We start from the raw sequence: 27,251 nt of genomic DNA, 5'->3' as shown, positions 1-27,251 counted from the left end.
GGGAATGTCGATCTACATATAGGTCCGTAATGCATGCATTTTCTTTGGCCGCGTCAGGAAGACCAAGGAAGGTGCTTGCTATAATCACATTTTTTTTTTCAGTCGAGTACACAACACAGATGTGGTCCTCAAGGCACTCCAAAGGGAACAGAAACGAACTACAGGATTTATCGATGGTCTCGCTGGTCAATACTCTACCTCGGTGTCGGCGTTGACTTCCAGCAATGACGTTCTTCTCATGCTGTTTGGCCGAGCAGAGAAACCGGCGCAACAATACCCATTCAATGAAAACAAGAACGTAATTGAAGAGTTCAGAGAACTGTTATTTTTATTTTTACACAGGAACAACAAATGGGCCAGTGATGTCCAAACTCGCTACGAGATTTGCATCCCTGATTAATGGAGATTCTGAACCCACTGGCGGACATGCGCTGGGATCCAAATCATGTATAAGAAATATTCTCGTAAAAGTTTCATATGAAGACTTTATAAGGAGTATCATGAACTACCAACGAAACTTACAAGATTCGAAATTCACGCACAACTATATTGCAAATTTGTCGGGCTGATTTCTGTAAAATAACTGACCCGTATTCCCTTTTTTCTCTTAAATCTCCACAGAAACATAATAACTGGAGACTACATATCGTACACTTTCTTTTCTCTGTATTTACATTTCACTGATATAAAACCTGTAAATGTACGAGTGAATAAAGTTATTATACAATAATGCAAGAGTTATCAGTCTTCAGCGTCATTAAATACATTTCCCTTTCACTAAACAGACAGATATATTAACTTACCTTTACCACCGCCTTCTTCCCTCAAAAATAACAGAGAAGAAAATCCCGTTATAGACCTGTTATGGTTACTTCAGGCTACGCTTGATTTCTGCCACTCTAGACTGTTTACAGCCTCTCTGTTTGCGCACGTCGCACGCGGAAGAAAAAGCGAGCCCGAAGCACGCGCGGGTGAGGTGCAAGTCAGGGCACTTATGGTGCATGGTTTCGCGCTCGCGTCCAGCTCTCTCGCGATTCTATCCGAACGTTCAACGATCGAAATAAAAATACGAGAAAACAGAGGGCTGTGAACAGTCTACTGCCACTCTCGTGTATGGAATTAAAAGAAGCCGTGTTCCTAAACTGAGCTCTATAGTGCAAAAATTCTGGAATTAAAGCGCATGTATTTGTTGAATAAGCTTGTCTGGGTAGCTATTTCAGGTAGGCGTTATAATAAATCTTTATTTCATTAACGGTATATGCGGCTGGGTGGCTTCGTTCGCGCTCGCCGGCCGCGGGAGCCTGTTCGCAGGCTAAAAAATTTTTAGGCGAAGATCACCGTCTACAATTTTACTATAATGAATCAAGGTAACGGAACCTCGAAATCTAATGAAAGAGTTTTAACAAAGTGTTGAAGATACAGCGCTACGAAAAGAAGATAAACTAGTGACTTGCTTTGCTTCAGGTAACAGACTATTCGGGTCAGTGATTGAGGAATATTGTTGAACATAATTTTACGTTTCAAAACTATTTGGGTTAAAATAATATACACACTCCATCTCTTTGAATCTCGGTAAATACTGTAAGAAGATAAAATATACTGAAACAAGCTCGCAAATAGAATGTCTGTAATCGCCGGCAGAAAAAGTTATCTAAATCACTGAATCAATCAACTTTATTATACACAATAAAATGTAAAGCTTCAACAGCTTGTTGGGCTGTGTATAAGAATAAGCAAACAGATAAATAAAAGGAAAGTTTTGAAGTACAAATTCCGAAAATACTTATAGATTGTTCCGAAGATTGTGCTATGTAATCGCTTTTCCGAAGTATTTTGATGTAATCGTCGTGCGTGCAGTTCGTTGTCGTGAGCACGAGGTTTTTTCTTGTCTTGCTTCGCCATGTTTGTTATGACCTTTTGCCATGGCTTGAACAACTGTTTTGAATTATTAAAAGGACCAAATGTTTGGAGTAGCAATCCGGGCGAACATAGATTTTTGCGATACGATTGCAAGATAAAATTAAAATCTTCATCCCTTTGAACTTAGTTCCGTATGAAACCGAAAGAATGAAAATATTGCTACCTGCTTTTTATAACTGAGCATTTATATCCGAAATAGATACAACAGTATTTTTTTTTTTTTTAAATGAAGCACTTTATTAATACACCTAAAACACACATACATTACACTTACATGCACTGTTGAAGTTTTACAATGTTCAATAACTTTTCTCATACATAAAAGAAAAAGGAAAAGTGACAGCTAAGTAACTACACAGAACAAGAAAAAAAATATACAAATACAAAACAAAAAAAAAAACAAAAAAAAGGGGGGGTCTATGCATTAGCTTTTAAGTATTACAAATTTTTAACACTACATTATTGATATTAATTGAGAGCATTTTTGGATTTACTACGTTAACCTTGTATTGTAATAACTCTGTTAATTAATCAACTTAATACTCCATAAGTGGTGTTTTTTAGATAAGCGATTTTACGTTTAAGCACATTTTTCTAGTTTCCATTGAACAATCAGTTTATTTACAAGTTCATCTAGAGAAAATTCTTTCTGAAGATATTTAGAAGCATAGATATGTTGTTTGACCAGGATGATGAGCAAATCTAGCTTGCGTTTTAAAGGGTCTGACAGCACATCAGTCACGTGACATGTGTCATGAAAGGCAATTTGTTCTTTTGAAAGTATTATCTCAGTAAATATTTTAAGGAAAACGACCAATTTTTTAAGTTTGCAAGACATGTTTCGACAGAGCTTCTGTCATCTTCAGTTGAATGAATGATTACAAAGCAAGTTGAATAATAAGTAGGCAAAAATGCTAATTAAGACAAATAGTAACAACAAGTACTTTGAGAATGATTGAACCATGATATAATTTGTGAATAGTATATGATTCATCGATCTATTATTTTTTTTTTAGTTTTCACACTTCACCATTAAACATTTTTCCGCTTAAGACGGAATCCACCTGAGGTTTGGGTAACAAGTGGACAAAAACTTTGTACCAAGATTATTTACATCGTATTCAAAACTTCTATGCGACTGTTTTAAATATGTTCTCAAAAGAAATAATTCCGAACAACACCAAATGTCGAAAACAGATTTTGAAGTCGATATGAAACACTTGAAATTACTGATGAAATCAAACTGATGATGAAATTTCTGTGAATTGTTAAGTTTACATGGGAAATTGTTTTCGGTGTTATTTCAGGCAACTATTTATATCCGGCTTTAGCTTTTAGAAAACTGCGAAAAGGACCCTAATATACTTAAAATCATTCTGGTACAAGGTTTTTGTCCTCTAAAAACTGAAATTGCTCGCTTTCCTATGGGATTTTGTTTTAATTTCTAACGATGAAATTCAATTGTACCGGCAATTTAAGTTTAAGACTGGTTGCGTGCTACCAAGCCACCGAAATTGATCCAACCAATAACAATGGTATGTATATTGACTAAGAAACTAAAGCAGTCACCTCAACCATTAAGCATGATTCAGAAGTTCTTTCAAAGCCAGTGCTATTTGTTTCACACAATGTTCAATTATATCACATTCATTAAATGAAAAACTCAATCGCATGCAATTTGTAAACTTTCCAACACTAGCAGCAAACCTTGAGCCGTAGTTGAACTCTACAAAATACTTTTTGCGACAAATTTCATACAATTTTTCACAGTCGACTTCTGAAGGAAGAGTAACCCACACAAAATAACCCCCTTCGGGTTTTTGATAGGAACATTTCCCAGGGATATACTTGACAAGGGCATCACACAATGCGTTACGTTGGGAGTGGAAAACTTTTCGAACCATCAACAAATGATCCTTAACCAAGCCCTCTCGCAAGGCCACAGCGATAATACACGAGGTATAGTTGTTAAAACACCCACCACCTTTGGAGTAAGAACTTGTGTTCAAGAGCATGCGCACTCGTTCAGGGAGTTCCATCCACCCAAGACGCAACCCCGGGGCAAGGAATTTTGAAAAAGAACCATTGGAAATGACATTTCCTTTGTAATCAGCATTAGACTTGTCGTCAAACGCAAAGAGCCTTTGAGGGGGCGGCTTGTCATCTGTGTATGATAACAAATTGTAGACATCATCGCAAAAAGCTAGCAAGTTATACTTTCGGAGCAATGCAATAACCTTCCTGCATCTCTCTACTGGAAGAGAGGAGCCAGTTGGGTTGTTGTATGTGGGCACACAATACAGCATAGCAGAGAACGGCTTCTTCTTTGTCGGTCGCGGCAGCTCATTAGAATACTCCATCAGCAGCTTTTCAAGCTCCTCAATAATTATTCCATCTTTATCAGATGGAACGCCAATGACTTTCATTTTCAGGTCAACTCTCAGGATGCCTAGACTATGGTAGTACATTGGCTCCTCGGCAAACACCACATCCCCTGATTGAAAGAGAGCGCTTCCTATGAATGCAAGGCCTTGTGAGGCACCAGCATTTGCCCACACGTCTTCATGATTCACAGTGTCCCCGTACTGCTCTGTAAGGAACTTGGCTACTTCTCGCTGGAATATCTCCGAGCCTGGTTCTGGTCCATATCTTAATGCATACCCGCTCTGATCTAATTTGTGAAGTGAAAGCGATGCTTTGTGAACAAGTTCAGCACATTTCTGCTGCAAGCGAGTGTTAGGCATTCCGACTTTTAAGCTGTGAATTTTCTCAGGTCCATTATCCAGATAGTCATGTTGAGTTGAAAACATGGTTAGCATCAAGTCCTGTCATAAAAAAAATATATTACAGAATTATTCCATGAACCCGTGTTAGATATGAAGTGTTATATAATAATCAAATCAATGTGCGCGCTCTGATTGGTCAAGCAGCTATGGTTTATTGTGCCAGTAACTCATGGAAATTTCGCGTGTCTTCTGAATTATTATATAAAAGCAATAGACCACAAACAATCAATCAATCAGTCAATCAGTCAATCAAACTTTATTTAAAGAGGTGAAACTTAATAGTTAAAAAACTAATGAGTTTGTGGCCCTCTACAAACATTGTTACAATTTAAATAAAACCTATTCTCGAAGAATTCGTAAATCTCTCGCTGGCGGCTCGTGATTTACCAATTCTTCTCGTCTTCTTCTAACATCCCGCGTGGTTTATCAGCCTATAAACCATAAAAACGTGTGGTCTATTGCTTAAATAAACTAACGAGGCGCGTATCATCGAATTTTGTCAAAAACAACTCGTTTCCAGCAAGAGCGAATGAAATAATTTGAATCAACTGGATAATGTGGACATTACAGTTTGATTTAAACGAAGTGATGGTGGGAAACGCGGGAATATTTTCGCGCGTTGTTCACTTTTTGAGTTGATTGAAGCATGTCGGGAAAGCACTAATTTCCATGTAAGGTCAAACAGTTGTAATGGCTGCTAACCCAGATTTCGTAAATCAATCAGATGGCTAGAAATGCACTATCCAATGATGAGAATTTAATAAACAGAATATATTCCAAGCATTTTGCACAGTGCTTACCGGATATCTAGTTTTATTAAAACTGGATCATTAGATAATGCCATTCAAGGGTTTTCATTGGCTTAGTCATTATACCATGCTCTACACTAATGAAATATGGTAAGCGAAAGCGCAATTTTTTGGGAGGATTTTATTTTTATTTTTCATGGGGTCAAATGAAGAAACTCTTGAGCGTGAAGGTAAAATGCCTTTATTCTACAAGAGACATGTTGATGACACATTAACCATAATGTCAGATACAACATCAGGGACTACCTGATTTTTCTTCAGGTTCTTAACAACTGCCACTCAGTAAAATTCACCATGGGTTCAGAGAGCAATGGTGTGCTTCCCTTTCTTGGTATGCAGCTACTGAATAGAACATCATCCAACCAGCGTGGAGCAAACAGCTTGACTGTTGCTCCTTGGCACACGAAATTTCGGCCGCGGATGCTGGTCGCTTCGGAAGCTGCGTTTCTCGAAAATTATTTGGCGGTTGGCGTTTGGATTTTGAATGGATCTTCGATGGAATACCACGAGAAGAAGCGTCAACCTTTCAGTTTATCTGGTATTCGATTTGGAAGTCAGGCGATTCTAATTTCTGGGGGAAAATCGGCTTGGCGCTGGAGCGGTCGAAAACGAGCTTTCTACCCTTGTCTCCTTATAACGTGTAGTAACAGTCAACGCAAAACCGACCAAATCGCTCAAATTCGCCATTTTGAGCCGCAGAAACGACAATAAACAACAACTGAGGTAGATTTACGTTTATTTTGAGCTTTAACATGGACATTACTCGATATCAGTTTACGATATTAAGACACTTTAATATTCCCATACATTTCTTTATATTTCGAACATAAAAACAGACACGCCGCCTGTATGCGCTCCCTGTGAAAGAACAGGTTGGGCTGTGTGGGCGTCCGCGACTTGAAGTTGATTAAAGAAGTACAGTTAAAACCTGTGCTTGAATGAACAGTTAAAACAACTTTGAATAATCAGTGAAAACCACTAACAAATCGGACGAACAGTATTAAATATTCGCGAAATGTTGAATATTCTGGGCGTGAAGACAAAGGAGAAAGGTCATCGCACCCTGGAAGACACGACACGAAATCTGTTTGAAATCAATATCTACTCTAACGCTCAAAGCTAAGATCTGGAAAACAAAACACAAACAGACGAACTGGCCCTTTGTTCTGACCAAGGACCAACGCTGGCAAGGTCGGCCTAAGCAATGAGCCTCGCAAAGGCCGGGTCATTTGCAAAATATTCTTCAGAGCGGGGTCACCTTTGTGTAAACTATTAACAAGTCTATTTTTAGAACGCGTGTACGCGTGTATAGAAAAAAAAATCGCTCAAAGACCCCCAAATGCCTACACCAGGACTACAACAGTACTAGAACGACAAAAAAAGGATTCCTGGTAAAGGTCTCTACCTTATTGTAGCCTTTTAAACGAAAAACAGCGGTAGCTTTCTGAGTTTTCGATCAAATTCAACGGATCGAATTGCAAATCATTATTCAAACTCCTTTAGAGCGTCATACAATTGGTCCCTTGTGGGAATACACTACGAAATTTCTCGGGCACCTCATTTCTTGCACGCCAACGGGCCCTTTGAGAAAATAAGGGATCGCGTAAGAATTGAGAGAACGTCGGTTAATCGCACGGTTTGGCCTAAAGAGCGCCACATTCTGCCCGAACTCCAGAGAGGGCCGGAAATCGAGCCTAGCCCGAAAAGCGCTCGTTTCGGTCTGATTAACGCGAAGGTAAGCCCCCCCCGGGGGGTTCTCCCAGAAAAAAATGGGTGGGGGTGTGCGACCCGCTTCCCAAAAACCTTACCGTATTTATGACCAAAATTTGCGATATTCCCTACCCTATTTATGACCTGACCAAAATTCGAAACCCTATTTATGACCTGACCCTTAAATCAAAACCCGGTTTCAGACCTGAGTTACAATTAGTTCCCTAGTTCAGACCAATGTTAAATAACCGTAAACATAATTTGTGAAGGGCTTTTCGATAACGATGAAAAAGTGGCTTCTTCTTATAAACATACCCATATCAAGGCTAGAGTGCAAAAACCATACCTTATTCATGACCAAAATGGCGAAAATCAGCTAAAATTAATACCCTATTTATGACCAAAACGGCTGAAAAAGCATACCCTTTGGGCCGCACATATCTATATAGCCCATATAAGGAAGTACCCCCTCCCCCGGGGCTGAGCCTGTTGCCGGCTTTAACACAACGTATACTTGAAGGACTGACGATCGCGACTCGTAAATACTTTGATCATGAACAGCCAATGTACAAGCGCCCGGCTAAGACATTTCGCCGGCAACGTGCTGTTCGTCTGTAACATTCATTTGCACTTCACTGGAGGCAAAAGCATGCAAAAGAGGCGGTCTTGTCGATTCGCATATGGCTGCATATGATTGAAAGAAGTCATTATGAATACGTAGAAAACGAGTTTTGAAATTCTAATGCTGTACGAATGCCGAGTTGTTTGAATCAGAGAGGTTTCTTACCTTAGTTATCTCAAGAGACGTCCAAACTGGAGAATTAAATTCACGATCTTCGCTGGATACGATACAGTGAGGGCCACTGAGCCAATATTGTAAGCGAGGTAGCTAGGTTATTTTTATCTCACGGGTCATCCGGCCCTTCACCTCGTGGGCGATATAGGGACAAAGCGTGTGCCCATGTCCTGACCTGCGCAAGGAGTTGTTTTTATTACCTAGGGCGAGAAAATTTAAAACATGAGCGATATGACAAAGCTAAAAACACTATTAAAACAAAGAAATCAATAACGAGAGAATAAAACATGAGAAAATACAAGAAACCATAATCGTACAGCGCGGGCGGCTAAACTATTACTAGTTTAACCGCCCGCGTGGGGGAGGGGGTACTCCCTTATATGGGCTATATAAGTATGTGCGGCCCAAAGGGTATGCTTTTTCAGCTGTTTTGGTCATAAATAGGGTATCGATTTTAGCTGATTTTGGCCATTTTGGTCATAAACAAGGTATGGTTTTTGCACTCTAGCCTTGATAGGGGTATTTTTTTTACAGAGGAAGCCACTTTTTCATCATTATCGAGAAGAAAATCAACAAAAACCCTTCACAAATTATGTTTACGGTAATTTAACATTGGTGTGAACTAGGGAACTAAATATAACGCAGGTCTGAAACAGGGTTTTGATTTAAAGGTCAGGTCATAAATAGGGTTTCGAATTTTTGGTCAGGTCATAAATATGGTAGGAAATATCGCAGATTTTGGTCATAAATAGGGTAAGGGTTTTGGGAAGCGGGTCGCACACCCCCATTATTTAGTTAGGCATTATCTGAAATTATGAGATACCACAATTTACCTCGGGAGAAATTATATAAACCACAATGAAGGCCAATTGATCTTTCGACTCGAATGTTAGCACATATAAACCTTACTAAGGAGTTGGGACCGATAACTTTACTCGGTCGCGATCGATACCCATGCTTGGTTTTCAACGAGAGATAACCTGCCAAAGTTTGGTTGTGTCTCAGTCGATGAAAGTGATTGTGTCAAATCTTTTCACGACATTCGTTTTGTTCTTACTCTTCAAGCAAATGAGAAGCGGAATAAAAAAAGGCGTTTCGACGTGAGCTTCAAATACTGTTTTTTAATTAAGCTTTAAATAGAATTATCTATCGACTTCGCATTTTTGCCAACATATGGTCTTTCTGTCCACCTCCCCCTCCCCACCCCCGACACAATGTTGATGTTTGATTCATCCAAAGTAGACGCACTAGTCCAACATTCGTCAGCTTTATATATATATTTTTAATTCCTAATGTCTAATGTCTAATTAACAATTAGATTATGAACTCGAGATTTCTATGAGGTGATAGTTGATGAGGCCGAAGGACGTATCAACTATCACCTCATAGAAATTGAGAGCGAATAATCTAACTGTTTTAGTAGAATTCTCACTAAAATTTACTTCAAATAAGGTTTCCAATTATTTCTTGACGTATTATTATTGTTATTTAAAATTGAGTTGTGCGCGCGCGCGCATCCGTTTTTCTCAATAATTTCAACTTTTTTAAAAGTCAAGAAACCGTTAATGTCCTTCGTTTAGACTTCTCAGGAATTTAATTATCCATTTGCATCAAAATTTTCCTCCAAAACTTTGGAAAAACGAAAAAAAACGTCGCCATTTCCTAGACGACCTCCAGCAACTGCTCACTAATGGCTGATAGTGTTCAATGCTCAGCCAGTCAGATTACAGCATTTGCATTAGTATACTAGTAGAATTCTACTAATGTCTATTAGTATTAGTATAAATACGAAATGAAATGAAATAAGAAACGAAATGAGCATCTTGTCCCTATAAAATATGTAGTCTGTTTCCAATAAACACCTTCCCCTCCCCTCCCTTAAGCTGCCAAAATTTAACCACCAGACACTAAGCTGACATGCGTACAAATTGCCCACCTATTTTTTGTTTCTGAGTGATACAGGTTCTGGTTAAAATGGCAGTGATTATTTGTTCCATTATAGCATTGTCAATCTCTCTTAAAAACAAAACAAAACAAAACAAAACAACCAACATATGAATACTGTCAGAAGTAACAGAGCAATATGAGGATGAATGATCTCTTCTTTAAAATTAAAGCACACTGTCCTGAATAAGTGCCGTGCCCTGAATAAGCACCCTGTCCTGAATAAGTGCCCTGTCCTGAATAAGTGCCCTGTCCTGAATAAGCACCCTGTCCTGAATAAGTACCCTGTCCTGAATAAGCACCCTGTCCTGAATAAGCACCCTGTCCTGAATAAGTGCCCTGTCCTGTATAAGCACCCTGTCCTGAATAAGTGACCTGTCCTGAATAAGTGCCCTCCCTTGAAGTAACAAAAGTAAATAAGCACCCCAAATTCTGATTCGATCATGCATGCATGAAGACCAGTTAAAGCTAATGTGGCTAAGTATTAATAAATTATTATCAATTGCATGTACAAGGTATAGCAAGATTTTTTTTTTTTTTTTTTTTGAAACATCACCTAAATATTCTTTACTGAATGGGTTTATTCAAACAGTAACATTTCTGACAGAAAATTCAATTTAACCAATGGACACCATTTGCCACTAGAGATGGCCTCCAGTTTTGTTCTTGATAAAGTCAACCAGCTGACTAATATATTTAAGAAGTAGACATCCCGGAGAAAATATTCATATTTAGCATGATAAAATCCAAAAATTATATCACATAAATACAAGTTTTCTTCCACAATATCTCAAAATCTCATTTGACATTGGAATATAACCTCGGAGACAATATAATTTCTAAAACTTTAAAATAATAAAAAATGTACATGTAAATTCTGATCGTGTAGCAATGGATATTGATTCAAAATTTATTTATACTTACTTCCCGAAGCAGTCAATTTTTATTGTTTCTTAACCTTCTTATAACAAATTAAAGGTGCCAGATTTTGAGAAGAAAGGATCTAATCATCTCAGACAATATGAATGCATATTAAGGAATTATACTGACCCTGCAAGTACATTAAAGTGTTAATAATTCTCATCCAGTAAAACATTCTTTGACTGCTAAAGCTATTTGCTTCACACAGTGCTCAATTGTAGGACCATCATGGAATGCAAAACTGAGTCTCATGCAGTTCTTATATTGCCCTCTAGAAGAAAAACCTGAGCCCTTGTTGAAGTCAACACTATATTTATTCAAACATACATCATAGACTTTGTCGCAGTCCACTTCAGAAGGAAAAACTACCCACACAAAGTAACCTCCCTGGGGTTTTGTGTACGTAACTGAACAAGGAATGTACTCATCCAGGGCATTACAAAGTGAATTAAGTCGAGAATAATAAACCTCCCGAACATAAGCTAAGTGCTCCTTTACCAAACCCATTTGAATGGCAGTGCTAACAATACAAGATGTGTAATGGTTGAAACATCCTCCGCTCTTTGCATAGCCAGTTGTATGCAAAATCCTTTCTACATGTTCAGGTACTTCCATCCATCCAAGGCGCAAACCAGGCCCCAGTATTTTTGAGAAAGTTCCATTTGAAATCACATGACCCTTGTAATCAGGATCAGTCTTGTCATCAAATGAGAAGAGCCTCGGTGGCGATTGAAATGGTGGCCTGTCACCCATGTAAGAAAGCAAGTTGTAGACATCATCACAAAAGGCCAGCACGTTGTACCGTCGGAGCAGTTTAATCAGTTGTTTACATCTTTCTGCTGAGAGCACAGAGCCAGTTGGATTGTTAAATGTAGGGATGCAATACAACATAGCAGCAAATGGTTTATTACCAGCTGGGACTGGTGCTGTCAACAAATGTTCAGCCATCATTTTCTCAAGCTCATCAATAATCATTCCATCTTGATCAGTTGGAACCCCAATCACATTCATTCTATAGTCCTCCTGCAACACTGTTAGACCAATAAAATATGTAGGTTCTTCAACAAAAGCCACAGTTCCAGGCTGAAAGAGGAGATTTCCTATGCATGCAAGGCCCTGTGAAGCACCAGCAGTGACCCAGATATTTTCACAGCCCACTTTATCGCCATACTCTTCACTAAGGAACTTGGCTAGCTCATTCCTGACTGCTAAACTACCATTGTGCGGTCCATACTGAAATAAATCAGCATAATTTTCTGGGGTGTGTAGTGCCTGTGATGCTTTGTGAATGAGCTCACCACACTTGACCCGTAGGTCTTCACTAGGGGATCCTACACGCAGTGTGGAAACTTTCCTGCCATCTCTTTTAAGGTAGTCAAACATTGTAGTCATCTTGAAGACTGTGTATCTGAGCTGATGAGTAAAAGGAATAAAGCTCAGTAAGGGGCCATTCAATTTTAATTTCACATCGCCCCCCCTCCCCCCCCACCCCAACCTGTCCACAAGTCAAATTCTAGCACTAATTTAACAAGTCATAAATAAATTAATGGATAATCAATGGCCTCATGGTTAGTGTGCTCGACTCCAGATCGAGTGGTCCAGGTTCAAGCCCTGGTTGGGGACATTGTGTTGTGTTCTTGGGCAACACACTTTGCTCTGACAGTGCCTCTCTCCACCCAGGTGTACAAATGGGCACCAGTGAATTTAATGCTGGGGGTAGCCCTGCAATGGACTAGCATCCCATCCAGCGGGGGTAAAAATATTCCTAGTCACTTCATGTTACAGAAACCGGGATAAGCTCCGGCCTAGTGGGCCCCTTGGCTCACATGCAGACTTTACCTTTTACTTTTATCAGTACATTGATATGGGTCACAAATTGGTTGTCATCAATTAATAGTTGATTACTCATTGATCATCCACACTACTCAATGACTACTCAGTTAATTTTTTTCATGAACCTCACAGAGTATTACTTTGATGTCACTGATCATCAACTAATTTTTTAAGTCTGGAAAGAAGGAAATACCAAAGTGCCCTGCGTTTTTGCCTGACGTTTCGGATCATCTGTACCAAAGGCATCCGTGGTCAAGTGTTGATCGATACCCTTGATTTATACCCTTGATCGACCTTTGATTGATACTCAATCAACACTACACTGACACCTTGGTTGACACTCGATCAACCTTCCATTGACATCTCAGTTGACAATGGACTAATTTTCGATCAAGGGTTGATAGTGTGTTGCCGAATATCGATTGGGATGTCGATTGAGTATTGATCAAGATGTTGATCGAGGATATCGATCGAAAGTTTTGATCGACACTTGACCGTAGATGCCTTTAGTACACATGATCCAATACTTCTTTATCTAATCTGAAAAAAGCCAGCTGTCTTCTGACTGGCCTTTAGTCCAATCCTGTGTTCAAAAGATAGATAGGAGAGGCCAGGGGGAAGGGGCAATCCCTTATTTGTGCTGCTGGATAAAATTAGGGTGGATATATAATTTTACTTGCCTTTGTTCCAAACAGGGTACGGTCACATGATCAGTCTGGGATCTTAGATTTCTCTACGGATGTTATGACAGCATTTTGCTGCATTAAGTAACTCAATGGCCTTTTGTATAACTGATTTTAGAGCTATCAAACACAATTTCGCTGATTGCAATGGCCTATTAGACAGTTTAAATTCCAGTAAAACAAGAGAGCGTGTATTTTGTCTCTTTCCCTAAATGGGGTCTTAAAATAAAGGTAGGGTTTTTAGAACATTTTGGCCTACACAAGTTCGGAATTTCAAACCGTTGGCAGCACCCCTACACCCAAACATGGGCGAAGTGCACCCCGGGCAGGTTGTTCACTCACAATGACAGCGAGTGACGAATCAGGCTAAGGTGAGGGGACAGTAGACCTTTTTACTTTGGGCAGTCTATGTTTTACCATTTTATACAGACCAAGTGATATTCTCTGGAGGATTGTTCTTTTATGAATGATCAATGAATAGCTCACTGTAAAACAATAAGCTAATTGGGGACACCTATGCTAAAAATTGTGTAAAATTCCAATCGTAAAAAGATTAATTACAAACACGACTGTTTGAATTGAATTCTCAAGAGTATCATCACATGGTCTGAAATGGGGCAGAAAACCGCCCAAGCTAGAAAGGTTAGGTTTGTGATGTTCCCTCCGACAAATCGTCTAATCAGAATTTAGAAACTTTCTCGCGATGTTCGGAGACCCAAAAACCGAGTAATATTTGTAAAGAAAAGTTGTTCTCACCTTTCAGATTTAATACAGCTACTGTTAGTTACGATAGACGAGCTACTCAAGGATCGACGAGGGAATGCGCAACGAATCATGGGATATCCTCCTGACTGCTTTGTCCTTCGTGAACGAACATGGCGGCCTCGGGAAACGGTAATTAAATTACCTCGATCGCCCCATTTCATAACGAAATCTTGTATGTTTCTGGCGTTATCCTTATAGGGGCTTATGTTTCCCTTATCTTTAAGGTGTAGAAGAATATCACTGCAACTATTGCCAAGCAGATTGCACGTCACTTCGAGTGAAATGTGCAGAATGCACTGATTTCGATTTGTGTCTTCAAGTAAGGACTCAAAGTTTGTTATTGACTCGCTGATCTTTTCCTGTTTTCATTGATTTTTGTGTTTTTATGACTGTTGTTACTTATGACTTATGACTGGTTTCATTTTAGTGTTTCGCTTGTGGTGCAGAAATGGGCAAACACAAAAGAGGTCACGACTATCAACTTATGGTAGGTCACGTGATCACGTAACATGTCAGTTTCAGGTCACATCTCAATTTGTATGATCGATGACTTATTTCATTTGTAAATCAATAATGTATTAAGAAATAGAAAATGACTTGTGTATTTTCAAAATATATGGTGGATGCAAGTGTAAGAGAGGATTTAGAGGGCAGAGTTCACATAATGTCAAGGTACTTTTGAATTGTGAATGCATTAACCTGTCAAAACAAAGAGTGACCATTTTCCATATCTTAATCATTTTTTTAAAAAAATACGTGAGATCATTGCTCAGAGGGTATATCATGATCTGGTATACTGGAAGGTCCTATTGTTAAGAATGATCATAGTTGTTCGTTTGCCCCTTTTTTTCAAGTGGCAAACATTGTGGCAAACAATGGTAAACATTCAGAATTTGACTTTTTTTTAGTTAGCACTTACATCCCAGGTTCTGAATTAAACTTCTACAACATTGCATAACCTAAGATTATTAAAAGGATTTGTAACACATTTCATGTGTATCTCAAAGGATGGCGGGACATTTCCACTGTTTACCGAGGACTGGACATCAGAAGAAGAGGTGTTACTGTTAGATGCTATAGAGCAGCATGGCTTTGGAAACTGGTATGTGAGTTAGTGGCTTACCTGATATCTGAAAAAAAAGCTACAAGAAATGTTGCACTGTAATCTTGTTAGTATGGCAAGTCAGAGTGATAAGGATCAAGGCACCCAGGGAGTCACTCTCATATAAAAAGGACGGGGGGGGGGGAGGGTGGGGGGGAGGAGGATCGTCATACCTTTAAGGGATTAAAAAAGTGGTTGGTTTTGGTATCCCTTAGGGTGTTTGTCCTTGAAAAGTCCGCATCGGGAGCTGTTGCGGCACCGGCAGGGTAATGAGCTGAAACAATATGACAGGAGATATTGTGTTGTTTTAAAATTGGTACCTCTTGGGGGTGAAAACAATTCCAAGCCACTCTTACAAACAGGATCTTGTTACCTCTTAGAGACTCTTTTTGAAATTTGTGATGGGCACCCCTGTCCCTTTTATATGGGAATTCCCCCTCCCCCCCAAACCTGGGCAAGGCACTCATTTTTGTCAGAACCCATCTTAGTTATCAAAATAATAGAGATTCTTGATTGATTGACATCAGTGTCTACATGTAGTTGAATGAGCTGAGCTAAAATTGACTTTTTTGAAAGAACTCAAGTTCTCAAGAGCAGGACTCACCAAAAATGTCAAAGACACAAATGGGTGATTAAGAAATCAATTCTTTTGTGAATATTTATAAGATGTTTAAAAACCTCAGTAACTGATGGTTCCACAGGTAAGTCATACCCCCAATTTTGAATACCAATTTTTTAACAAAAAGTTAATGGCTTAAGCACTTTGGTTTTCATAGAAGGTTGAGTGATTTTGATTCTATACCTTTCCTAATATTTGTTGTTTCAGGGATGATGTAGCTGATCATATTGGCACCAAAACTGGCAAAGGTTGGACATGAGTTTTAGTTAATTTAAATAATCAAAAGCTAAAGCTGTCGTAAGCTACCTGCACCTCAGAAATTTGGAAGAAGGTGATTACCTATAAGAATGAAATGTCATAAGCAGTCACCCACAGAAATCACAATCACTCTTATAGTGGCCAATAAGAGCTTTCAAAATATGAGGTGATTTCGGACACAGTGTTTTGGCACAATGTTGTTCATGTGCTCCCTATCAGAAACCTGCATTTATTAAAACCTGGATCATTGGATAATGCAATCTAAGAGATTTCAATGGCTTAGCCTTCCTGTTATTAGTATGTAAGTAATTATACCATGTTCTACAAAAATGGTAAGCATATGTGTAATTTTTGGGGCTTTTAACATCTCTTTTATTTTAGCTTTCTCTATTTTGGCTGGTGTTTTAATAAGTTAACAATTATTCCACTCATGCATGTTGGATATGAGGTGATTACTGTCAACTTGGCACCATGCACCTTGATGGCTGTCTATTATATTATATCCAATGCTCGCTTGTGGAATAAGCGTTATATTTAGGAGTGGTGCATTTTGATGCAATGCTGACTGATTGTTGTCAGTCTTTTAGGTGTTGGGCCTCTTCATGAAAGCTAAGTTAGGGTTGACCTGTTGATAGGAGATAATTCTGTCATCGTATCATAGGGGTCAGCGGTATTCCTCATGGGCCGTATTGTGTGTGTAAAATGAACATGGCTGCATGTCAGCTGAGAATAAAGTGCTGTGTTGTCGAAAGCTGTTGTTCCTTCGATGGAAGCTTTCCCAGCCGGTCAACAGACCGTGCAGTTGACACCCTGGCCAATCACAAGTCACACTCAGACATTCCACTAAAACAATCAAAACTCAAAGCATATAGGTGTCGCTGACAAAAAGTGTAGGGAGACATATGCAAATGAACTACAATCTGGTTACGTTGTGGTTTTACTTCTGATTGGATGTTAAAGTGATGCAAGTCAATTTATAATTTGGCTAGCTCTGTGAGTGGGCAAGATGAACCAAATCCTGTGCTGTGATTGGCTACCCGAGCAGGCAAGATGGCACTATGTTGCCTGCTTGGGAGTACCCACTGTGTTGACCAAGCTTGTTCAGTCAAGACAGCTGGATATTGGCCTCGTTCTCTTTTGTAAGACAGAGTCGACATCCATAAACATGCAAAAAAAGAACTTGGCCAATATCCAACAATCTTGATCTCACGCTTGATCAATAACCCATGTTGCTTAGTGTGGTAATGCCAAAACCAGTTAGAAAGCAAATGGGAACTACAACAGACACTCAAGAGAAAACTGCTTTACCAGCTGAGGATAATGTGCTTTTGGTTTGTATTATAACAAAGCCATCCCTCACTTCTGCTCAAATGCCTGGTCACTTAAAGTGTACAGAAAGCAGAAATTATTTTTCGTGTCATATACACTTTAAATATGGAACTGTAAAATGGGTTAGAACATAAATTTTGATAAATCTGCCCTTCATCAACAGAGACTAGTGAACACTATGCTGATCATTTCATCTCAGGAACTGTTGGGCAAGGTAATTTTTTATTCTAACCGCTAGTTCTCACTAAATTGTTTTAATTGATGTTACTGGTAGTGATAAAAATGAAGTGAAAAATCTGCACATCAGGCTACACAAAATACAACACTCCAATTAAATCTCTATCCAGTGGATAGCTTAGCATATTCAAATCATTTGTATAGGGCTGGTGCTTAGGTAATTTTGTTCTATTAAAAAGGCATGATCTATTGAGCTTTCTAAAAGATGGATTCAAGTGCTGCCTGCTATGCAATTCCTCTTTTTTTTGATCCTGCAAAATGCTTGTTAATAATTTGTTAATTAGTTCATGTACATAAGTCATCCCCTATTAGTTGATGGCTCCCCTTCTTAGGTACACTAAACACATTCATAAAGTTTGTTGGTTGGTTCATCCATTCATTCGTTTGTTTGTTCGTTGTTCTTTCGTTCATTTGTTTGCTCGTTCACTTGTTTGTGTAGTCCCATGTAAATTTTCATTATTACTTTTTCTAATTTTAGCAACAGTGGAACCATTTAAGAATAAGATAGTCGATCACACTTCAGCTGATCAAGGTAAGACCAAATGTTACCCCTGGTCATTTTGTCAGGTTGATAACTTTGAAGAGTTTGCTGGTACCTGTTAATTTACCCTCCTTAGTAAATTTCAATTCTGTCAAAGAATTTGATGGAAGGGTATAAAATGTTCAAGGTGGGAACTATCTTTGTTCTTTTCTTTATAGAAGTGTTATCTCCAACACTGTTGCACCCCCCTGAACCTGTAGAGATGGGCATCACTGAACAGCAAGAGCTGGGATATATGCCGCTCAGAGATGATTTTGAAAAGGTGACCTCATGTTAGTTCATTATAAGATAGATAGGAAGCCATGCCTGCAAAAAATAATTGTAGAGTTCAGTATTCATTTCGTAATAATTATAAGGACATAAACTTTATTTAATAATGATGGCTACACTGTATTGTACAATATTGATCCCTAGCCTGGATAAGGAGGAAGAAAAGGAACAATTATTCTCCCACTGGCAATTTAGTAGTAATTTAATTTGTCTCATTAGACGAGTTGGCAAGTAGGGTGCTAGTGGGGTTAAATTTTGTTTATCATTCAAGTTTTCATTTAAGTTATGGCAATCAACTGGGGTTTGCTGGCAGAAGTAAAAGAGTAAAAATTAGGGTTAGGGTTAGTTCCAGTCAGTTCCCAATCAGAATTCCTGCTTGGATTTTGCATGTTTTCCTGGTCTGTGATTGTGGCATTTTCTTGAACATTTCAGTCGTGTGTTAAATCTGTTATTAACCAAGCTTGCTCGGTATTGTACTGGGAAGATTTCAGCCCTAACTCTTTTTGTACAGACTTCGCTGTACTCAGTATACCCTATCAAAACCTTAAGCCAATATTCTCTCAGTGTGGCCCTTACACTCGGTTAATAATATACATGTACTGGCCATCACTTGATAAAGTAGTAAACATATCAAGTGTACAGAGTAGAATAATTCTGAATGCTTTCTTGTAGGAATATGATAATGAAGCTGAAACTCTTGTAAGTGGTTTGCAGTTCAGTTATGATGATGAAGATGTTGAAGTAGGTAAGACAAGGCAAAGCTATGTATTTTATGATAACTGCAGAAATTCTTGCACGCTCATTGGCTAATTTTTATTCTCAATAAGCGGACAGACACATGAATTAATCATTTATGCAATGCGTCAACGAGTGAGAGCAGACAATTTGACAATTTGTTATTGTCAAAAACAAATTGAAGTCAGTTTTTCATGTGTGTGCTGTTATTACCAATGATTTTCGTCATAACATTGTCAAAGCAGTCTGTGGATCCACAGCTACTTAAGTTGACAATGTTTTGGTAACATTCATGATCATTAACAGGACAGATGCATGAAAAACTGACGTAAATTTGTTTATTTGATGGTAAAATAAATTTGCAGTGCGACAACTGAAACCGGGCCACTTGGAAAAGAGTTAACCAATCAGAATGTTAGTTGAGAACAAAGGATAGTGATCTTTTTCTCAAATAAACCAATTATTATTACTTTTATTTTAAACTTTTTTTTATACAAAAGAGCTACCTACATCACTTACAGTACTGATACTTACACGACTAACATTACAATACATCTACATGTACTTACACAACTTAGAATACAACACAACTACTTTACACTACTTGCAATACTTAAAAAGCTACTTTACATTGTTGACAATACTAATACACCTTGCAGAAACCAAACAATGTGTTTGAAATTTAATTTATTTTTGATTAAAACAAGCAGCTGTAAATGTCTGAGGAAACTGGCAATTATGTCATTGAGCGTCTACCAACTGAAACAAACAACTGTTAAATTCTGGCATTAGACAAACAATTACCATTAATAATCTTGACCTGTTCTTTGCAGATTTGAAACTAGGAATTATAGACATGTATTTAAGAAGACTCAAGGAAAGGCAACACCGAAAGAAGTACGTATTTCATCAGATTGTCCAAAGATTTTTTTTAATGATCAATGTGTTAAAAAGTTTGGACACCATAACAATGTGGTATTGAGCACTACATGTAAGTTACTTTGAGTGCATTTTATACTAAACTGGACATAACTTGACTTGTCATGTAATTCTGGTTTAAGTGTTTCTAGCTTAACTTATACCCTTTACCTTCAGTTAAAAATATTTATAATAATATTTATATTCGAAAGCATAGTTACTGGTAAAACCAGTAGTTCATTATTGTGGTCGTTAACATCTATCAAACAACTACAATTACAGATTCAAATAGAAAAATACAAAGAAAAAATATAATTGAAAATTCATTAAAAATTTCTACTAGTAATAAAGTTGTCAATTCTAGAAATCTGATCTTTGTATTTCTTGTATATTAGATTTCTAAATTCACAAAGGAGAATGAGGTCCCTTGTGGCACTGTCTTGCTTTTTCCATAATCTAGTGCCACTTGTAAAAAATGAACGTTTACCGGTCTTGGTGTTAAAAAAGGACTGGTCAAGTCCATGTTAGTTGACGCCTGAGTTGTGTAATGATCTCTGTTAATATAATGAATATAATGATCAAAGTAATCAGGACACTTCCCATGGATAATATTATGCATAATACACAGTTTAGTTAAATGAAATGAAGTGGTTTGTTTATTTATTATTTTTTATTTATTAATTGCAGCAGTTCTATTATTGCCATTAATATGTACATTAATCTAAACAATCCTATTTTGTTAAATCTTACAGTATCGCAAGGCAGCATGGACTTATTGCTAGTAAACACAGAATAATAGGTGAGACAAGGGAAATAAGTCCTGGATCTTAAGAAAGTGGCATAAGCAGATATTGTCATTCTACAAATTATAACATGATGTACTTGAGTGGGCTATCTGTTAATGACGTTTTCTATTATCTGTTATATATTTTTCACTCTTTTAAAGGTGGGCAGATGCCACTGAAAAATTTAGTGAACAAAAAAAAGCCTACAGATCAGATATATTTAAGTCAAATAATCAATGTCTACCAACATTTGGCAACAATCAAAGTTTATATGTTATCTGTTAATGAGGTTATGTTTGAGGCCACATTTCAGAGCATTATTTCTATTGGTGCATAGATACTTTAATGATTGACTCAGGGGCGTAGCCAGGATTTTTCAAAGGGTGGGGGGGGGGGGGTGGGGACACACTCTGTCAAAGTGAGGGTACTCACCATATTGTCATGGCATTTTCACCAACTGTTGTAGGTTGTTTGCTTAAGCTTACAAAAGGGAAGTCATGAGCACCCGAGGACCCCCCTAGCTACGCCCTTGTTACTAACTGAGAAATGTTACCTCTACTTTTTAGCAAGGGAGTGGTTAGGGGAGAGGGGGGTGGACATTGTTACTCAGAGGGTTGTTTCGGTCACAACGTAAGGGTAGTCTTTTATGGAGAAGACTACTCTAAAGTGGGGTGAACTAGAATTCCATTGCATATTTTAACAATGTCCCCTCCTAATCCTGATCTTAATTGTCTGCGATTGATGGCAACATCAGTGATATTTTTCTAAAAAATAGATGTTGACCACTGCTTTGCTCTTTCAGCTCTTCGTAGAAAGTACAGCAAAGAAGACAGGTTAGCTGTTATTTAAAATGTTTTTGTATGCAGCAAATTGTCACAGACTCACAGTGCACATAACAGATAGCCAGGGCTATATTTAGTTTGTCGTATTTGGAAGTATGCTCAAGGTTCTTCCAACCTGTTACAGAGTGCTGAACAACTGTATTTTGAGTGGCTTGTTGACAATTTGTTGACAAATTATAAACTATTTTATTTTATGGTAATGTAGTCTTGGTGTAAATTTGAGCGTTCTGATTGGTTCTTTCTCGGTCAGGATAATTGGCATATGGACAGTTTTCAAGTGTATATTTTGTTTTTTTTAAGTGCCATATAATAAACTACTTACTAGCCTAGCCTGCTCGAGCCGTACTGGGCAATATCGGCACTTGGTCGTTTCTGCACGGAACTCGCTGAGCTCAGTCCGTACTGCTATGACTTTGGGCCAATATTCCACAGTGCGGCCCTCGCACTCGGTTAGTAAGAGGTTAATCCGACTATCTGGAGAAATATCGTCTGATTTTAGCTTACTCGAACTCTAGCCTCGCAGGGTAAGTGTCAGATGATACTCTGTGCGATTTCGAAGGATACTTGTTAAGTATCAAGACTTTATTATATATATCGCTCGTCGCTCACTCATAGAAACTCTCCAGAGTTTCATAGGAAAACCTTGCTGACCTGAGTGTTCATGAGCTCATCAAAGCCAACTTAAAGTCTTAGACCCTGGAAAATTAATTCTCTCCTGAGAATTACCTGGCAATCGTGGGTGTTTTTTTGTTTGTTATAGCTTGACAGACATTCAATATTCAAAGAGTTAGAACGAACGAATCGTTCTCTTTTTTTACAGGGAATTTCGGGACGCTACCAGAGTTTTTGCAAGGTTCAAGAGCCATAGTGAATGGGAAGAATTTTTGAATGGTCATTTAAGTAAGTAAATCTTTCAGTTCCGTTGTACAAATAAGGCTTTATTAATTAGTATAACTACGAAATCGAAGTTGTGACGACTGCTAGATTAGTAACATTACCAGTAGGTTAGATTATTGTAACAGCCTTCTGTACGGCATTCCCAAGGGGCAGTTCGCTATACTTCAACGAGTTCAAAATGCGGCAGCTAGGCTAATTCTTGATTTAAGCAGATACTCCCACATTACACCTGCATTGTACGAGTTACACTGGCTGCCTGTACACGCGCATTCATTTCAAGATTTCACTCTTGGTCTTGTGCCTCAGTTTGTCATGGGCTTAAGCTTGATATCAGTTAAAGCTAGGTCTTCATAAAACTTAAATTGAAAGTAGTGGCATTTTACCATGAGAAAAGTTTATATGGATACACTTGCAGGTTCAAACTTGGAGTCGGGGGTGTAGACTGTTCGGGCGGGGCTTTGCATTTTTCAAATTGTTAATTGAATGTGAGTGTTTATTTTTCATTTACTCGCAGGGGAAAGGGAACTTAGAGCGAGAATAAAAGATTTAATGAGATACAGGAAGAATGGAATCACAAAACTGGCAGGTAATTCAGTGTTACTCAAAGGTCACTTCAGCAATCCACGTTAAACCAGCGACTGTTGCCTCATTCATTGGCACTTTTTTTTTTTGAAATGTATGACCAATACTAGAGTTTCATGAGATGTGAAGTACGTGAATTATAATTTGTCTGACCTTTGTTGCTGTCAGTGCTGTGCAAGCTAAACGATTTTGCGTCATTTGTAGAGTGCCAAGAGTACGATGAACAAAGATTGCGACGAGAAAGACGAAAAGAAAACAAAAGGAAAATGGTGGTAGGCGATATTTAGTGGTGAAATAGGAGTTGTTATTTAGTAGTCATAAGTCCAACCAGTAAATTAACTACAAAAGCGAACGGAAGAATCAAAGTCCATGAGAACAAGTAACTTGTCGGAATGCCGAAATGTACTTGAGCCAGATCACACATTTTGTTTTGGTTTTTGCATCTGATTAGCTGTAAACACAGCTTCCAAATTCATCATATTTATACCTAGTCACACTTTTTTGGTACGCTTCGGCGGCATATCAGGCGAGTTCGTATTTCGGCGAGATGTAGTCGAGCCAAAATACGTGGCGAGACCAAACGAGTCTGATATGCCGCCGAAGCGTACCAAAAAGGTACGGTTAGGTGTTTACCGCACCCAAATTCGGCCAAGTGAGCATGATACCTAAGCCATAGCAGGTCAGTGACTTGATATCGCAGGATATCACGACAGTAGACACGGCTTCTGATTGGCTAATTGTGAATTTGGGTACGGTAATGATACAAATTGCTAAAAGATGATGATATTTTTGTGTCAGGGTGGTGCACAACCGAGAAGAACAAATGTATCGATGGGGAAAAAGAATGAGTGAGTGGTGTTGATATCGTGGAACTGTAATTATTTCACTTCTGATATTTGTCATTTTTTCTTCTGTTCGTACTAATTCATGGACATCTCGCTTACACAGGGCTGCATCGGAAGAAAAGGATGAAAAAGGTAACGACGTTAGTAAATTACATTTAAAAAATATCACTGTTTGTGTTTCTGTGGTGAATAGTTTGGGTTGCCTGAGCTGCGAGGAGAATGGGGAGAGGGGCCTCTGTCTTTATGCTGCTCAAATTCCCTCTCCCCACCCCTCTCCCCAACACAACTGGGGTAACTTTGTCTTATTCTGAAAGCCAGTCCACGCACGCTACAATTTAACTCTTTGTTTTGCCATTGTAGACGGTGCACTCTCGTCACCCAGTTTTGCAGATCAGATGAAGAATTGTGCCACGTACAAACTGTTATCGCCGGTCGAAAGACAGGTGAGTCGCTGCATTAGGAAGTCATACATTTTGTTGTAAGTAGTTTAGGTTCAACTGTGATGGCTAATTAACAGTTAGATTATGAGCTCGAGATTTCTATCGCGTGAGCGCAGCCCAAGTCAACTATCACGCGTAGAAATCGAGAACGAATAATCTAATTGTTTTAGTATAAATTTACTTGTCGTTCTAAACCTCACGGGCACTTCGAAAACGCAAAGAAGCGGCCGCCATTTTGTTAACGAGCGCACACTGCTAGGCTGCTCACTATTTAACAGAATAGATAGTGAAGCATTCGTGATAGAACGCTAGTCGATTTATTCTAAAGTGAATTTGTTTTTTCATCGGCAGCTCTGTGCGTCCATACACATGAAACCAGGATTTTACATCACAATAAAGACAATTATATTAAAGGTGAGTGAATTCAAACCTTGTTAATTGACGTGTCGAGGTGTTACATTCATCAATGTTTTTTTTCCTGATGCATTCTAGTATGCAGCCATTTTCTTATATGTTCTCTAATGATCTCAACAAAACTGAGACCTACCCTAGTTTTAAAAAGTCACCGTTTCAAGACCAACACGTTAATGGGGCTTGGAAACTAGGCTAAATTTAACAAATTGATGTCAGTTTTTCATGCGTCTGTCCTGTTCTTAGTCGTGAATTCTGTCATAACATCGTCAAAGTAGCTGTGGATCTACGAGGCGATATCCAATCCGCAGACTACAATGCTATGACGAAATTCATTGCCAGTAACAGTACAGACGCATGAAAAACTGACGTCAATTTTTTTTTTACAATAAAAAAGTAGAAGGGACAAAATTATGTATTCATGTGTCTGTTCGCTTATTTACGATGAAAATTAGCCAATGAACGCGCGAGGATTTCCACAGTTATTGTAAAGCATGTCTGTCTAAAAAATAAAAAAGAACTGGTTTTCTTTTTTCTTTCCACAGGACAATCTCCTCAGACGTCAAGGCGTGCAGGTTAAAACTCGTTACCCACCGAACCTCGACAAAACACACAGAAAACACATCATGAATTTTCTTAAAGAAAGCGGCTGGGTCGCCACTTCGTGACGTTTACTTTAAAGTGACGTCTCAATGTAGTTTAGGACAAATATAAATATTGACTTCGATATTGTAAATATCAGTGACTATGAAGGAGCTTAGTATGCAATGTCGTCAAAAAATGTACCGTGTACAATTAAGCCTGGTTTTCACTAGCGACGCAAGCACAAGCCCAAGCGCAAACACAATAATTGTTATTTCACCGTGAAAACGGCCTTGACGCAGACACAAGCGCAAGCACAAGTACAAGGATCAAAATTTTTCTTTCTTCTTGTGCTTGCGCTTATGCTTGCGTTTGCGTTGCAACAAGTGAAAACGGAACACCGCTCAGGCATAACACAAACACAAGGATATTTACCACACGTGGTTATGTTTGGCCAATGAAAATACTGGATCCAGATTAACTCGCACCTAAACAGTTTTCCAAAGTGGCGGAAGGTTCGGATGATTTTGCTTGTGCTTGTGTTTGTGTCGAATTTCGTTTTCACTTGGATCATCCCTATTGCTTGCGTTTGTTCTTGCACTTGTGCTTGCGTCGCTAGTGAAAACCAGGCTTTACCTAGAATTAATGTTTTACACTCCATTGTAAATAATGAATGCAGTCGCAAAGATGAATGTGACACGTCTCAACTGTAAGTCGTTAAAATTTTAAAAACTAAATCGAAAAGATATAACGACTTGGTGAGTTTATCTTCGATACGACTGTGATTATTCGCGAATTACCCATTTTGAGATCAACTTTCATATTTTTTTGGAAGCTTGTCCAGACTGTATACTTCAGTTTCCCATAGCACTGATTCGTTGCCTTGCCGTGACGCTTTACAAAATTCCATTGCATTTTGCCTGACCGTGTCCCTCTCCCTCCCCGACCTCAAGTGTGACATGAGGAGGCCTTCAGGACCTTTTGAAGAAATTGAAACCGCGCGCCACAACGGCCAAATGTGTTGAAAACGGCGTCCCATCCTGAAAACGCATTACATGTTTTCCGTCCACACTACGCAGAGAAATTTTAACACGTAACAAACATCGGTCATCGAGGAAAACTCGGGCGGGAAATCACATGATTACGTTTTCCGTGCACACTAAAACGTACAGACGGCGTTTTCAAATTCTGCCGGTTTGAACAGCATCCACTACAATAACTGGGGTCGCCCCAGGCCATTAACAAAACTACCCACTACAAGAACTGGGCTTGCCCCAGGCCCAGTAATAAGAAATCCTCGGTTCTCTTCAGTGTGATTCAGTGATTATTTTTTTTGTCCTTATTTTCCCGACAATGGGAGAGGCAAATTTGGCGAAACTTCAATTCGCGAAAAGTTTGCAAATTCCGACCACCAAACGGATAGTCTCCGAATCGGAGTACAAATTTAAGTTTTACGATGCCATATTTAACAATTGTGTTAGACAGAACGTAATGAAACAAAATCTAAAACAGGATTACATGTTCGTTGTGACAAATCATAACGTTATAGTACAAGGTCGGCATTTACGACATCTAATGTCTATATTGTATCAGTCGGAGGAAGAGAACGTCAAGACAGAAGCGCAAATGCTGACGAGAACAGTTGATACACAGTCATGAGAAATATAACAAATAAAAAGAAATAAAAAGAC

At 38.6% G+C, this 27,251-nt stretch overlaps 4 protein-coding genes across 4 annotated transcripts in view; 1 reads left to right on the top strand and 3 right to left on the bottom strand.

Annotated features, from left to right (window-relative positions):
* LOC145485870 (uncharacterized) overlaps window positions 1-1,441 on the bottom strand; it is a 4,815-nt gene extending 3,374 nt beyond the window's left edge. The window contains exon 1 of the mRNA XM_081464522.1: window positions 1-1,441. This exon is cut by the window's left edge and continues 66 nt beyond it. The gene's annotated coding sequence lies outside the window, so the exon portion shown is untranslated.
* A 2,020-nt stretch (window positions 1,442-3,461) lies between these two features.
* Window positions 3,462-4,739, bottom strand: LOC145485350 (uncharacterized). The gene has a single exon (XM_081464030.1). The coding sequence runs from the start codon at window positions 4,737-4,739 to the stop codon at window positions 3,498-3,500; it is 1,242 nt and encodes a 413-aa protein (XP_081320156.1). The 3' UTR covers window positions 3,462-3,497.
* A 4,782-nt stretch (window positions 4,740-9,521) lies between these two features.
* On the bottom strand, window positions 9,522-14,236 carry LOC145485876 (uncharacterized). The gene is made up of 2 exons (XM_081464528.1): window positions 14,159-14,236; window positions 9,522-12,299 (listed from the first exon to the last, which is right to left on the bottom strand). The coding sequence occupies exon 2, from the start codon at window positions 12,276-12,278 to the stop codon at window positions 11,046-11,048; it is 1,233 nt and encodes a 410-aa protein (XP_081320654.1). The 5' UTR covers window positions 12,279-12,299; window positions 14,159-14,236; the 3' UTR covers window positions 9,522-11,045.
* On the top strand, window positions 14,228-27,243 carry LOC145485875 (transcriptional adapter 2-beta-like). The gene is made up of 20 exons (XM_081464527.1): window positions 14,228-14,296; window positions 14,392-14,486; window positions 14,595-14,654; window positions 15,175-15,269; window positions 16,096-16,136; window positions 17,639-17,689; window positions 18,191-18,244; window positions 18,412-18,515; window positions 19,196-19,268; window positions 20,092-20,155; window positions 20,929-20,975; window positions 21,764-21,794; window positions 22,624-22,703; window positions 23,215-23,286; window positions 23,487-23,554; window positions 24,081-24,130; window positions 24,231-24,259; window positions 24,488-24,570; window positions 24,919-24,981; window positions 25,524-27,243. Exons 1-20 carry the CDS (start codon window positions 14,278-14,280, stop codon window positions 25,644-25,646), a joined length of 1,302 nt encoding a protein of 433 aa, XP_081320653.1. The 5' UTR covers window positions 14,228-14,277; the 3' UTR covers window positions 25,647-27,243.
* The last annotated feature ends 8 nt before the right edge of the window (window positions 27,244-27,251 follow it).

The sequence above is a fragment of the Orbicella franksi genome, chromosome 4 (assembly GCF_964199315.1).
Source record: "Orbicella franksi chromosome 4, jaOrbFran1.1, whole genome shotgun sequence".
NCBI classification, from domain to species: Eukaryota; Metazoa; Cnidaria; class Anthozoa; order Scleractinia; family Merulinidae; genus Orbicella; species Orbicella franksi.
The sequence above is the reverse complement of the archived record's forward strand: the minus strand, read 5'-3'. Positions and strand labels throughout refer to the sequence as shown.

What these genes read in the sequence shown, in the direction of transcription:
- LOC145485350 (XM_081464030.1), bottom strand. Translation starts at nt 4,739, where the DNA reads ATGCTAACCATGTTTTCAACTCAACATGACTATCTGGATAATGGACCT.
- LOC145485876 (XM_081464528.1), bottom strand. Translation starts at nt 12,278, where the DNA reads ATGACTACAATGTTTGACTACCTTAAAAGAGATGGCAGGAAAGTTTCC.
- LOC145485875 (XM_081464527.1), top strand. An exon ending in TGGAATCACAAAACTGGCAG is followed by an intron (nt 23,287 to 23,486) that starts GTAATTCAGTGT and finishes CGTCATTTGTAG; the next exon opens with AGTGCCAAGAGTACGATGAA. An exon ending in TCGATGGGGAAAAAGAATGA is followed by an intron (nt 24,131 to 24,230) that starts GTGAGTGGTGTT and finishes TCGCTTACACAG; the next exon opens with GGCTGCATCGGAAGAAAAGG.